The sequence below is a fragment of the Alligator mississippiensis genome, chromosome 2 (assembly GCF_030867095.1).
Source record: "Alligator mississippiensis isolate rAllMis1 chromosome 2, rAllMis1, whole genome shotgun sequence".
Classification (NCBI taxonomy): Eukaryota; Metazoa; Chordata; order Crocodylia; family Alligatoridae; genus Alligator; species Alligator mississippiensis.
In genome coordinates, this window is record NC_081825.1 from 96886141 (window position 1) to 96900283 (window position 14143).

Sequence of the window (14143 nt, forward strand, 5' to 3'; positions counted from 1 at the left end):
GCAAATACCATAATTGCATTAAGGATGACTACTGAGAATTCAACCAGTTGTGGTATTATAACACATGGCCTTCATGCGATTTAGCAAAAAAAAAACCCCTGACATCCACAGAGGTCATTCTGATATGTAGATCAGCATCATGAAAGTACAGACATTAGAGATTTAAGAAGACCTATTGGAGATCTCTTTTCCCTGCCCCACCTCCCTGTGATGCCATGCTAGTCTTCTCCATCTGCACATTTGTTATTACTTCACTTTAATGTAGGTGTTAGCTGGAGTGTTGACCAACATTGTATTGTGGCTTTGGCTTATGTGGACGCAGTGTGACAATCCCATTAATATTGGATTTGTCAGTCCTTTAGGCAGCTGGGGATAGAGGGAAATGAGTAGTATAAAAGTTAGATAGTTATGTTTGTTATGTGCAGTTTTAACCCCACTGCTTTAGTATGCTAGGTCATTTCTTCTCATTTTCAAACTTAAATATCTTATGTTATGACCTGCTATATACTCAATGAAAAATTTTGAATGGTCTTTCAAGTCTATTCTGTTTTTTGTCTTTTTTTTTTTATAAGTGATCTTTCCACAAAAAGCTATCCAGGAGCAGATCGGGGGGGGGGTTCAGCAGTGCAATCACACCCCGCTTTGATTCCTGTTCCACCCAAAACAGTGGCAGTCATATTTGTATTCAGGTAGCATTGAGGGAGTAACTTAATGGCTCAGTATAATCTACCTGAGTCTGTCTAAACTCTTCATTCCACAGGTGTTAATGACCCTCTCTGTTAGTGACCTTTAATTGGTCCACTAATCAAGTTAGCTTTCCTTTTGCAGTTCTGCTCTCCATTAGCTGCTCCTCCTAATATAGCTCCTATTTTCCAGCCCCACAGACTGTTTTTAATTCTAGCTAAAAACATTAATTCAGGTATGGAAACAAACTTGGGTAAACATCTACTCACATGTGGAAGTAACTTTCATTGAAGCATTGGATGCATTGTCATGATTCTCAAGAAGGCTAGGTTTTGTTTTATGGTACTAAAAGAGATGTACATTTAATTCTAATGACAACAGGACTGAAGAAACATCATCTTCTGGTTATTTTTTGCCTAGTTTGTTTTGTTGTTATACATTATATATGATATAGCAAATGAATGCACATTCCAATAAAGTTTTATTTGTTTTTTGCTTTGATCTTGAACTGAATAATATAGCCCTCAACCCCTAGCATATTAGTAAAGCTTCTAGTTTCTTTTTACCTGGAGAAAAATGTGTGCTGTGTTGTATGCGATTTGCAACCACAACATTTGCAACCCTCTTTTCAAAATCATATATGTACCAGTGAAGCTATTCCTTGTGTCTTGTTCTTGCTGTCTTTTTTTCCTCATGAAGTCATACTCTTCTGTGTGTTACGTCAGAGTTGGTCACTGTGGAAATGATGATCATGTAAACAGAGGAAGTTCAAAACAGAAAATGGAGAGAGGTGCATACTGCTTTTCAGTAGAATGCTTCTTTCTTTTCTTGTTCTCAGGCAGGCATCAGCTGATCTTTAAAAGCACTGGTTTACATTATGGACCAAGACCTCGCCCATGATGCGCTGCAAAATGTTGTAGTGTTTTAAAGCTAAACTGGTTTAAAAAGTGTTTAAAACCACATGGCTGCTATTTTTTTTAGGGCTTAATACTATCAAATAATTGATTTGAACAATGTTTAAGAGAAAAACATGCATCTGACTGCCACTTTGCATGCCAGACTTCATCTCAGTGAGGTTCACATGAGCAATTTAGACTGCAGCAGAATGTAATGCCTGTAATGCTTGTAGGCACCTGGGATCAGGAGCATTTCCACCTCCCCTTGTGTGGTTTGCTCCACATTGGAGACCCTGGAGTACCAAATAGGGGAGCTCCAGGCTGCGGTGCAGAGACGGTGTGCCATCAGGGATGGCGATGGGGAGATAGACTCCTACTGCCAGGCCCTTCACCAGAAGACAGAAGAGCCAGTCAGCTGCTACACCCGAAGAAAAAAAGCATCCTGCAGCCACCTCTAGGAAGAAATGCAGAGAGGTTGTTGTGGGAGACTCCCTCTTGCGGGGGGGACTGAGGGAGCTATCTGCTGCCCTGACCCCTTAGCCCATGAGGTCTGCTGCCTCCCCCAGGCCCATATCCGGATGTGGCTGAGAGGATCCCAAAACTTATCTGGCCTCTGACCACTACCCCATGCTTCTTATCCATGTGGGCACAAATGACATGGCTCAAAACGATCCCAGCTGGGTCATAACTGACTACAGGACTTCAGGAGCGGGACTCAACGGGTTGGGGGCACAGGTGGTTTTCTCCTCAATCCTTCCCATTACAGGTCATGGGCATAGGAGTGTGAGAAGAATTCAGGAAGTAAACAGAAGACTGCGGTGCTGGTGTCATTGAGAAGGCTTCGGCTTCTACAACCACAGCCTTCACTTCAGAGAGAGAGCCAGCGAGTTGTTGGGAAGAGACAGCCTCCACCTCACTCACATGGGGAAGAAGCTCTTCTCAGCCAGAATGGCTGACCTGCTTGACCGAGGTTTAAACTAAGTTCACTGGGGGAAGGGCAGATAGTCTCTGGTGCAAGCCCACCAAACATCAGGCACCAAACCATCAGGTCAGGCTGTACAAAGAAACAAACTCCTACCCCACCCCAGGGGCGGGGCTCTTCCAGGAGTACAGGGAAACCTAGGGCTGCCAATGGCAAGCTCACTTGCCTTTACACAAATGCCAGGAGCCTGGGTAACAAACAGGAGGAGCTGGTCCTACTCCTAAACAGTAATGATTACAATCTCATAGGGATAACGGAGACCTGATGGGGCTCTACCTATGACTGGACCACAGGTATAGATGGCTATACCTTGTACAGGAGATATCATGTTGCAAGAAAGGGTGGGGGTGTAGCTCTCTATGTAAAAGAGCAATACAATTCCCTACAGCCAGCGACTGGCAACCAAGGAGGGCAACATGAGAACCTCTGGGTAAGAATAGGTGCGGAACGTGGTGAAGGCGGTATAATGGTAGGAGTCTACTACAGACCTCAAGAGCAAGAACTAGACCACAAGTTCGCTAGGGAACTGGCTGAGGCTGCACAGTCTTGGTTCATGGTTGTCATGGGCAACTTTAACTGGGCATCTCATGGGAAGAGCACTCAGCCAAATCTGACCGGTCGCAATGCTTCCTCACAACCATTGATGAGGTTTATTTGTCTCAAGAAGTCTAGCCCCTTGTCAGTCCTAGGCAAAGTCTAGGACTGAAAAGGGGCAAGGTGCTGCTGGACCTGGTACTGGCCAAGGGGGATGATCTAGTCAGTGACCTGAGAATCAAGGGGAAGCTGGGAGACGGTGACTATGATTTGATCACTTTCTCTATTCACCACAAAGCTGGCAAGTCAGTGAGTAATATGGAAGTCTTTGACTTTAGAAAGGCCAACTTCCACACGCTTAGGAGGTTAGTTGTTCAGGCCCTGAGAAACCACAATCTGGCAGGGAGGGATGTCCATGATGAATGGTCGCTCCTCAAGGATGCAAGGGAAGGGAAGTCCATTCCAATCCACAGAAAAAGTAGCAAAAGGGTTGAACGACCCCCTTGGCTCAGTAGGAAACTCAGGGACCTCCTGCACCTAAAAAAAAGAAAGCTTATAAAGGACGGAAGATGGGGAACATCACTAGGGAGGGGAATACTCAGCACTAACCCACACCTGTAGGGAGCAAACTAGGAAAGCCAAGGCTGAAATGGAGTTCAAACTGGCCACTCAAATTAAGGACAACAAAAAGTCCTCCTTCAAATATGTGGGAAGTCAGAAAAAGAACAAGGATAACATTGGATCCTTACTAAACCAGGTGAGGCAGCTGCTAACAGATACTCAGGAAAAAGCCAATCTTAATGACTACTTTGTGTTCCTCTTCTATCAGCCCAGTGGGATTACCCTGCCTGACATAAAACAGGATCACGAGGGGAAGGGTGAACCTGCTCTCACCATTACCACTGATCTCGTAAGGGAACATCTTAAGAGGCTGGAGACTCACAAATCAGCCGGCCCAAATGGAATGCACCCAAGAGTGCTAGATATTCGAGAACTCATGGTGCTTGGGCAAGGTGCCTGACAATTAGAAGAGGTCCAGTGTGGTGCCTGTAGTGAGCCAGTACAGGGTGCTCCTGTGCTGAGCCACCCACCTCACTGTACCTGACCACCTTCTAGGCTCCAAGTGCCTCCCTGGGGGTGCCTCACGTCTGGCTGACCCCTATCCTGGAACACACCTGCTAGCCTGGGGGTATTGCTGCCACCACCCAGGGACGGGCTTGATCCTGGCATGGTGCTCCCTGGGAAACACAGGCCTAGTAGCCCTTGAGAGTACTTGACTCACTTCAAGAACTTGGGATGCTTCCCTCAGTCAGAAACGCAAGTAGTGGTCTCCCTTAGTCAGCCGAACCAAGGAGACCCCAAGGCATAATCTGGACCCACTCCCAATAAGTCTCCCATGCTAGGTACAAAGGAGAACTTTATTGGTTATAAGGAGTAGGGTTGGAATAGGGTACAGAGTTGAGTAGTATCAGAGAAATTACTTACATAGCCCTTATGACCTCATTTACCTGGTCCAATGGAGGCTAGCACCTGTTGACTGCCAGCCCACCAATTTGAAATGCATCACTGGTTGCTGGGCAGACTGGCAGCTCTAACCCACTAGGGAGCCCAACCCCCTCACCCAGGTATGTGATGCCAGTCACGTAGGCAGAGGGAGCAGGTTTCCCCCCTCCCTCAAGAATGTGTCCAACTCAGGTTACCTAAAGAGATAGGGTAGGGTGTGTACTCTCTGCAGGGCCCATACTAACCAAATTGTCACAGAGCAGAGTTTTTGGGGAGAAATAGAAGTGGCCACAGTGTCTATCTTCAAGAAAGGGAGAAATTAGGAGTTTGGTGTCATTGGCGAACTTGGCCAGTCTGCTTCTGATTATCTAGGCCACAATTTCACAACTTTTCCATGAAGATATCATGGGACACCAGGTCAAAGGCTTTCTTGAAGTCCAAGAATATGATATCCACCTCTTCTCCTTTGTCCAGGTGATGCGTCTCCTGGTCATAGAAGGAAATCAGGTTGGTCAGACAAGATCTACTCACCACAAAGCTGTGTTGGGTCTCTCTTAGAATATTACCTAGACAATTTCACAGTCTGATGGCTGGGGAGCTGGCTCCATGGATGGACCCAGTGTGATAGTTGATGGAACCAAATGAACTTGGTGTGCTGTAACCAGTGGTATCCCCCAGGGCTCTGTTCTCAAACCTGTGCTCTTCAATGTGTTTATAAATGATCTGGACTCGAGTGTTACAAGCGGACTGGCTAAGTTTGCTGATGGCACCAAATTATGGGGAAGTGCAGCCACCCTAGAGGATAGGCTGGCAATCCAGGCCGACCTCAACAGGCTTACAAGGTGGACAGATCAAAACCTGATGGCATTCAACACAGAAATGCACCACCTTGGGAGAGAGAACCCACGCCATACTTATAGGCTCGGCAGTGTTACACTAGCTAGCACTGTGTCCAAAAAAGACTTGGGGTTGTAATTGATCACAAAATGAACATGAGCCACCAATGTGATGCCGCAGCCGGCAACGCAAACAAAACTGTCCTGCGTTTTCTGATGCATCTTGAACAAGACCCAGGAAGTCATCCTCCCACTTTATTCAGCCTTGGTGAAACCACAGCTGGAATACTGTGTCCAGTTCTGGGCTCCGCAATTCAGAAAGGATATGGAAAAGCTTGAGAGAGTCGAGAGGAGAGCCACGTGAATGATTAGAGGACAAGAGAGCAGGCCTTATGAGGAGAGGCTGGCAGACATGGCACTCTTGAGCCTGGAGAAGCATAGGCTCCAGGGTGATTTTGTGTCAGTCTATAAATATATAAGGAGTATGCACCAGGAACTGGGAGAACAGCTGTTTACCAGAGCACCCCATGGGAAGACTATGTCCAGCTGTCACAAACTCTTGGAGAGCCATTTTAAGCTGGACATAAGGAAAAACTTCTTTACTGTCCAAGTCCCCAGGGCCTGGAATAAACTCCCCACCCAGAGGTGGTGCAGGCACCTACTCTGGATTCCTTTAAGAAATACTTGGATGCTTATCTTGCTGGGATCATTTGACCTCTGCTGACTGCCTGCCCTTTGGGCAGGGGGCTGGATCCAGTGATCTTGTGAGGTCCCTTCCACCCTAATATCTATGAAATAATTAAAGCACTGAGGAACTGTCCATAACGAGCGCAGCACTGAAATTGTGAAATTCCATTTGTTCTTCTGTGAAGATGAAAATATATTCAGGATCAAGTGAGACAGCAATCATTCCCATAGACCAGAACATTACAGCTTCTATGTTGGTTTTAGGCTGGGAAATTGTTTCCAGGGACAGTCCTTGTATTAACTACTGAGGTATTTTAAATGCCAAGTACTTCTTTCAGTATGTGGCCAGTGAAACAGCTTCTGGAAGGCAGGTAAGTATCCAAAATACCATTTGGCTTGAGTTATCCAATAATTGGTAGTAGAATAAAGTTACTTTAGATTATGCCCTCTGGGTTTTCTACCCATATTTCCATTGCAGTGGATTCTACTTTATAGAATTGCTGGTTAATAGAATCAGCTGCTTATTTGAATCAATATGGGAAAACCAAAATCATTTGTATATTGCATGTAAAAATAATTCATAGTAGAATCATAATTTTCAGTTTTTGGAATCATTTTACTGAAGAAGCCTGGGGATTTTGCCGTTTTGTGAGGAGCCCTCTGCAGGCTGGCAGAATTCCAGGAGGGTGGAGGGGGGTCAGGCATGGGGTGCCATGAGCATGTACATTCACCTGGCCCCAGGCAGCCTGGAGAGCAGCCGCTGCAGGTAAGTTGTGTTGGGGGTGGGGATTGCATGAACTACCCTTGTTATGGGCCTGGATGAACTCCTTTGAAATTGAGGCCCCCATAAGGAGGGAGGGCTGGGGCCCAGCGGGGAGTGGGATAGAGCTGTGGGTTGCTTGTCCATGGAGCGGGAGCCAGGCTGGAGCTCCCTTGTGGTGCATGCACAGTAGCTTTGAGGGGCGCAACCCTGTCCCACTGCCCTCGCTGCCCATACCCGTCTCCACCCCCACTCCACACAGATTGGGGGGGGGGGCACAGGACCCCCCCTTCCCTTCTGGTTGTGCATGCCATGCCAAGGAGCTGGCTCCGCCCCTTGTGCCTGAGCCTGCAGCAGGCAGCGGCAGGTGAGGAGTCAGGCTCAGCTCCACTGCAGCAGGCACCGCCTACTGCCAGGGGAAGGGGGCTGCGGACCTGGGGCCCTGGCCCCGTAGCCCTGGCAGCTGGGGGCTCCCTCCAGCGGGGCTGGGGGGGTGGGGGGGGGAGGGGAGCAGTGAGAGGCACGAGCAGGGCCAGGGCACTGTGGGGGAGGAATGAGTATGTGTTCTTAAAAAAAAAAAAAAAAAGCAGGTCTCCTTTTAATGGAATCAGCCAGTTAATAGAATCAAATCACCAATTCCCAAAGTGATTCCAATATGAGGAATCCACTGAATTTGAATTGCATCTTTGGTTTTTTTAGCCTTAAGCATATGAAAAATTTTCTGTTAATTTGTAGGACATTGTCACTTTAATTTTAATAGTTAAGCTCTGCATCTGGGAACTTTGGTCCTCTTCTCTCCATTCTTGCAGACTTTTTTGAGTGGCTAGAAATGCAAAGCAAAAGGACCTAATTGATGTGGTTGGAAAATTGGAAGTGGTGGTGAAAGTTGACTCTTAATAAGTAAGGATAAGAGCAAAGATATTTGGCAAAAGTTACACACTGGATTTTATATCAAAGGCAACACAGCTTAATATTGGACCTCTGTGCCTGAGACATTCCCTAGGCTGACACATCCTACCCAAGATAAATATTCCCAGTGTAAGTCATAGGATGACATTGGCATACTGTCTGAAATTCATTTGGCTTGAGAAAAGTTGACCAAATGCACAACAAATCCAAATTAACTTGCAGCTGTAGGGTAGGCAAGACTGTATGAAAAGTGAAGGCTGATCAAGTCTTCCCAGTCTCATTGTTCCTGATATTTTTCCCTTCCTTTAATAAGGAAAATATTCCATTCCTATCACACAGAATTGAATCTGGTTCAAGTTTTTTTGTCAAAAGGAAATGCAAGATTTCTTTTGCTAATTCCAGACTGACATTACATTATTGGGTTTCTTTCCTCATCAGGTAAAGCCATAATTGGCCATATTTCCAGAGAGGCACAATTCATGCATATTCGTGCACGAAAGCAGTACATGTGGGCTTGATTATTTTTGTCCATGTGTGTGCATTTTTACATGCATATTTGCTCTTGCCACTTTAAAAATGTGTAGTAGCTGTTAAGAAGGGACATGAATACTGGCTCACTGTTTCCAGACTGAGCTAAACGGACAGTGTTGCCCTGGAAGTTAACCCATCAAATTAAGCCTTAGACTATGAAGTCCATTGTTCTTGGGATAATGACTCCTAAGGGGAATTAAAAATTACAGTATTTATTAAGGGATAACTTCAATTTCATAAGTCTACTTAACAAGCACATAGTTCTTTGTTATCAAAGTGCAGTACAAATATTAATCAGCACATTACCTCTTTGCACTGGGGAGGATGCTGCTTTGAGGTTCTGTCTGTGCTGCTTTATATTAATGTTTATGTTCGTGTGTGTGTTGGCTCTTGAAGCTATATTTTCAATTCACCAAACAAAAGCTCTAGCCTTCCCGTAGTTATTGTGGTTATTGTGGTTGGGTCTCTGGTGGAGGGAAAAGCCACACGTGGGGTGTTTTTTTTTTTTAAGACCCCGTGGTCGGATAGTTGAGCTGTTTAAAAGGCATGGGGAAGTTACAAACACCAATACCAACACCAAGATATGTGGTTTTACCTGATGGATGGTTTTCACCTTTTTTGATTACTGGGGGATTACTAGTTTTAAGTTTTATAAGAATTGTAGCAACAAAAGCAAGTAAGTATTAGACATGAAAAGACAACAAAGTTAAATAAGTTGTTTGAGGCCACAGGGCCAGTGGGTGAGCCAGGATGAGAAGGTGAGTGTGTGTGTCCCAGTTTTTTGCTCACTTCAGTAAACCATATTATCTTTCATGGTAAAGGCAGAAAGCCTCAACATTCTCACTCGCACCAGTTTTACAACATTCTAACTCTGTTGATTTCAGTGGAGTTACTATTATCTAAGCAACTTTTAATTAAAGAGAGGAGTTGGCCTGGAGCTTTCTCCTTGCTTCCAGGAACAACACTGCATCGACAGCAAAAGAGAGAAGGAAGGACTGAAGGATGAGAGTGCCATTTTACGTCGTCCTTTGGGGGTCCCCAAATTTTGTTTTTTGGCCTGCTTTGGAATGAAAATAAAACCTAGCAATTTCATGAGATAGTGCTGTGGTTGAAATGTCTGGATTTGGAACGAGAAGGTCGGGGGTCTGATTGTGCAAATAAGTGCTGTCTCTGGTCAGAATCTATCATAAAGCCCTCAGCCCCAGGAAACTACTGAAATCAGTGTGGATCTGCAAAACGTTTCAGAAAATGCACTTAGTCGCATGTTCTAAAGGTATCACCCAAAGAAATCTCTGTCTCTGTTCTAATACACGATCAGAATTAATTTTATGGGCTAGATTATTTCCTAGTAACTTCTAAGAGCAGACTTTTTGTTTGTGGATGTTTCATTATACACCACAAAGTTATTAGCTTGCTGAATTCAGGTTCCTCCCTGGAAAATCCCTGTTTTGCTACATCCTGAGTCTCAGAAAAGTCTGCTATGTGACATGCTACAGTTACTGATCCATCATTCTCTCTCTGATAAAGCACTATAGCATCCATCAGACCCTGCTATATCTATTTCTCTAAAAACAATCTCAGACTTCATGTTCATTTAAAATTGAATCTCTGTCCCCCCAATGCAATACATATCCAGTGCTGAAGGCCTTTATCACAGGAGTTGACTAGAAAAAGGCTAGAAAAATAAAAACTTGGTTTTATAGTCTGACCTATCCAAATCACTCAGGGACAGAAACAAGCTCATCTCATTCCAGCAGCCCCAAATGTGTGCAGGATCAAGCATGAGGTATTTTCAGGTGGTTTCAAAAAATCTTTTCTTAGTAAAACATAGCATGCTGTTTCTCACAAGTCACTGCACCAGAAGGATAGGTATTCCAGAAGAGGTCTCTCTACCTGCCTAGAGTGAGGCAGCTTCTCCCTGTACACTACTGTCAGGAAAACGTTCTTAATAAGTTTGCATGTTTAACGTAATTTCTTTTAGCTTGAAGTCTGACTGAGAGCTCTGGTGTGTGTATTCTCTCCCATAATGGAGATTGTTCACTGTCATCCTACTGCACAGATCGTTTACCTTGGGACTGACTAGAGGACACTGCCCACTGAATATGCATGTGTAACACAACTAAAATAGTAATTTTTTCACTTTGCTGACATTGGTGCATCAAATTCTGTTTTCTTAATAGAATGAAGATGGATTAATGGAGCTCTTTGAAGATGTGGTGAGAGAAACCCAGATGAATCCAAAGAAAGTGATTGGATGGGTTATAAGTGAGCTGCTTGGTCATTTAAAACAATACGACCTTACAGTCAAGGAGAGGTGAAGCTCTCTAATTATGTTAACTTGAGTAAAATGAAATGACCATATTCTCACACTCAGGCTTGGACCATTGTCAGTAGTGCCCTGTAACTTTAGTGCCAACTCCTAATTTGTTATCCACCCCTGGATTTAACGTTATTCTGAAAAGTGTCTGGTGCTGCTTTTTGGACCCTAGAGCTTTGTGGTATCCTTTTAATGAACTACTACATATCTTCCAGAGAAGAGAAACCTTTAGTTAACTAACACCAGGTTTCCATTTCTGTTGTCTGAAAGGCAAAACATAGTAAGCTGACCAAAAATACATTATATCTTCAGAAGCTTCATGGACATAGAGTATATCACCTAGTCTTTGTATAAATGACTTTCTTTTACTTAAATGACCAGATGCCATAGAGATGTTGAACTATGCCTTATTTTTTCAAGCGAGTTCTCATCTCACCCATTTTTTTTCTAGTCCAGTCAATTCTCTCTCTTTGGCTGACCTTCTGAATCTCCTAGAGAGAGGAGTCATTTCTTCTTCAGCAGCCAAACAGGTGAGTACTTTTATTGGGTGTAGTAAATCTCATAAATCTACTGCATACTGTCATTTCACACACAATCTCAATTTCAAATCCACAGTATTGCCAAACTAATTTCATGTTTAATGCATCAAACATGTGAGTCTTTAAATGGAGTGTGTGTGTGTGCGTGTTTGAAGGTTAGGTATTAAGATTGACCTAAAGCAAACCCTAGATTAAATGCACCTGAATTTTAGGCAGTTTGGATTTAACACAACTGACACACAGTCCTTAAAACCAAACCTGAACTTCAGGAAAGTTAAAATTAGGGGTGCACCAATAACGATTTTTTGGGCCAATACTGATGGCCAATTATTAATGAGCCATATTGGCCAATGCTGATCCAGTTGCTGATATGGAAGCCCAGTAGCTTGGAGAGCAGTATCTAGCTGTTAAGTCTTTTTTTTTTTCTTGGGGGGGGGGGGAAGCATTGTGTTGGGGAGGCAGATCAAGGTCCCCACAGTGAGGTAGGGAGTGGAGCTGGGGCAGGCGCTGCCCAGCTGGAGTGGGATGGAGCAGTGAGTAGCTTGTCCGGCTGGTGTAGGTGCCTCACTCCCACCCCTGCGGGTGCAAGGGCTGGGGCACAATTCATTATAGGGCTCTGCAGGCCAGATGAAAGTGCCTGGTGGGCTGGATCTGGCCCATGGCCCATATTTTGCCCACCCCAATCTAGATCCAAATGAGATTGGTCCAGTTTCTAGTGAGTAGTCAGTGGGTTCTTGGTGTGCGATTCCCTAATCTCAGTAGGAGGCTAAGCTGTAAGAGGTAATACATCAAAAGTATATTATATTTTTTTAATGTCAGTGAATGGAAAAGGATAACATGCAGCTGTGATTGTTCATAAAGAAATACATGGATTTCATCTTCCTTGTAAGACCATGTGCCACATGCTGATAGAAGAGGGTGTTTGGAGAAGCCCCTTTTGCTGAGTCTGCACTCTGTCATAATAACTACTCTGATATAGCTATTGAGGCAGGACCCCTGTAGTACAGACGAGCCCCCAAGCAGAAAGACTGGTCTTGAACCCTTTGAGCCAATGACATCCTCTACTTAGCTAAGTATTATAGGAAGAACCAGCTTCTCCTCCTATGTCCAATAACACCTGGTTAGGCCAACCTCCTAAAGTTAAGATGAGATCTAAGAAACTGCTAAGAGATTCGTCTTGACAACTACCATAAGTAATAAGAATTGTGATTATTTGTAGTCCTGGAGGGTGTCTGCCACAGATGTGCCAGTACACTGCCCAGCATAGTAAAACCCACAACAGAAACAGAGGTACTTCTGAACTAAGATTAAATATACAAGATGGGTGCAATGACCATGGGAGCATACCATAACAATGAGATAGTGGAGACAAGTGGGTGTCTTGTGACCATTGCCTAATTATTATCAAGTGTTATGGTAAGCCTCTGGGAAGAGCAGAGTATTTTTTGTATGGAAGGATTTGACAAAGTGTTATGAAGTAGCTTCACAGCCATTTGTGGGGGCTCCTCCCAAATGGGCTGTCAGCATAGGTGAGAAGTAAAGGTCCTTGGTTGAAAATTTTAGCAAGTAGATGTCCAGCACAGCACTATTGGCTGATAGAGGCAGGTTCATGCAACATTATAATAATATTATTTATACAGTCCCAGGAGAGCTGGAAAAATGGCCTTAGATTCTGCAGATCTGGAGAAACCTGTGTGTGTGTGTGTGTGTGTGTGTGTGTGTGATCTTTCTAATACTACATAATAAATTCACTACATTATTTTGAATAACTCATTATTCTGAGTTCTCTCTTTCTCTTTCTGGGTTCTTATGCAGATTTCTGCATCTAAAATTAAGAGGTGCACCGATACATCAGTCCATATTGTATCGGCACCGATAAAAGGAAAATTGACGTTATCAGTAATCGGCTTTTTTTGGCTGATGCGGCCTATTAATGTTACTGGTTAAATGCCGTGTGCATGTGTGCAGCTGCAGCATGCATGCAGCCAGCCCAGCAGCCTGGAGACCAGTGTCTGGCTGGTAAGTCGTGGGGGGCAGATCAAAGGTACCACGGTGAGGGAGAGAGTAAAGCTGGGGCTGGGGAGGTGCTGCCTAGCCGGGGCAGGGGGCAGGGCATGGGATGGAGCCACAAGCAGTTGCGGGGGGCGGCTCCTGCTGCTTTGCACACCCCTGGGGGGGCACATGCCCCCCGATCTGTGTGCAGAGTGAGGGCAAGCTACTACTGCAGGCAGGGGCTGGTGGGGGCAGACCTGGGCTCTTCCTGGTGGAGGGGGTTGGGCCAGAGCTGGATTTGGGGTGGGCGGTGCTGGTGCGGGGAGGGCTACAAGGTGGTCTACAGCCACTGCAGAATTCACCATAGCCCCTCTCCTAGTGCTGCCACCACATGCCCCAAGCCCAGGCCCCCCATGGAAAGAGCCTGGCATTGCCCCTGGCTCCAGCCTGCTCCTTGCCCTGCGCACAGATCTGGGGGGCACATGCCCCCCCCAGGAGTGCATGCAGTGGCGGGAGCTGCCTCCCCCCACCCCCCCCTTCCGAGCCACTCAGTTTCATCCCGTGCCCTGTTCCCAGCTGGGCAGCACCTGCCCCAGCCCCAACTGCATTTCACCACAGGGGCCTCAGTCTACCCCCTTCTCCTTGCCCCTTCTCTCCCCTCCTTCCCGCTTCCCGCCAGCAGACTTGACAGCCAGACACTGCTCTCCAAGCTTCCAGGCTGCATATTGGCAATTGGATTGGTATTGGCCAATATTGTTTATTAATAATCGGTCATCGGTATCAGCCCAAAAAATCTTTATTGGTGCACCCCTACCTAAAATTTGTTTTTTCTCCAGCCCAGCACACCCCTGTGTTGCAGATCTTTGGCAACATGTAGGGAGTGCATGTGCACCCCTTGAGATTGGCAGTGCCCCCTCCCCCCCCTCTTCCCCGAGAAGTGCTGGCAGCACTTCCGGACCCCCCTGCCCCCTGG

The 14143-nt window shown here is 45.5% G+C and overlaps 1 protein-coding gene across 6 annotated transcripts in view; it reads left to right on the plus strand.

Annotated features, from left to right (window-relative positions):
• The window catches only part of GATB (glutamyl-tRNA amidotransferase subunit B), a 68328-nt gene that overhangs the window by 42792 nt on the left and 11393 nt on the right, over positions 1–14143 (plus strand). For 5 of the 6 annotated variants that reach the window (XR_009459814.1, XR_002088369.2, XM_019481499.2 and 2 more), the window contains exons 10-11: positions 10503–10636; positions 11091–11169. The exons of the other annotated variant lie outside the window; for it this stretch is intronic. Coding sequence is in view for 3 of the 5 variants with exons in the window: in XM_019481499.2 (XP_019337044.1) it covers positions 10503–10636; positions 11091–11169 (213 nt within the window). In the remaining 2 variants the exon portion in view is untranslated. The remainder of the gene's footprint in view (positions 1–10502; positions 10637–11090; positions 11170–14143) is intronic. 6 annotated transcript variants of the gene reach the window in all.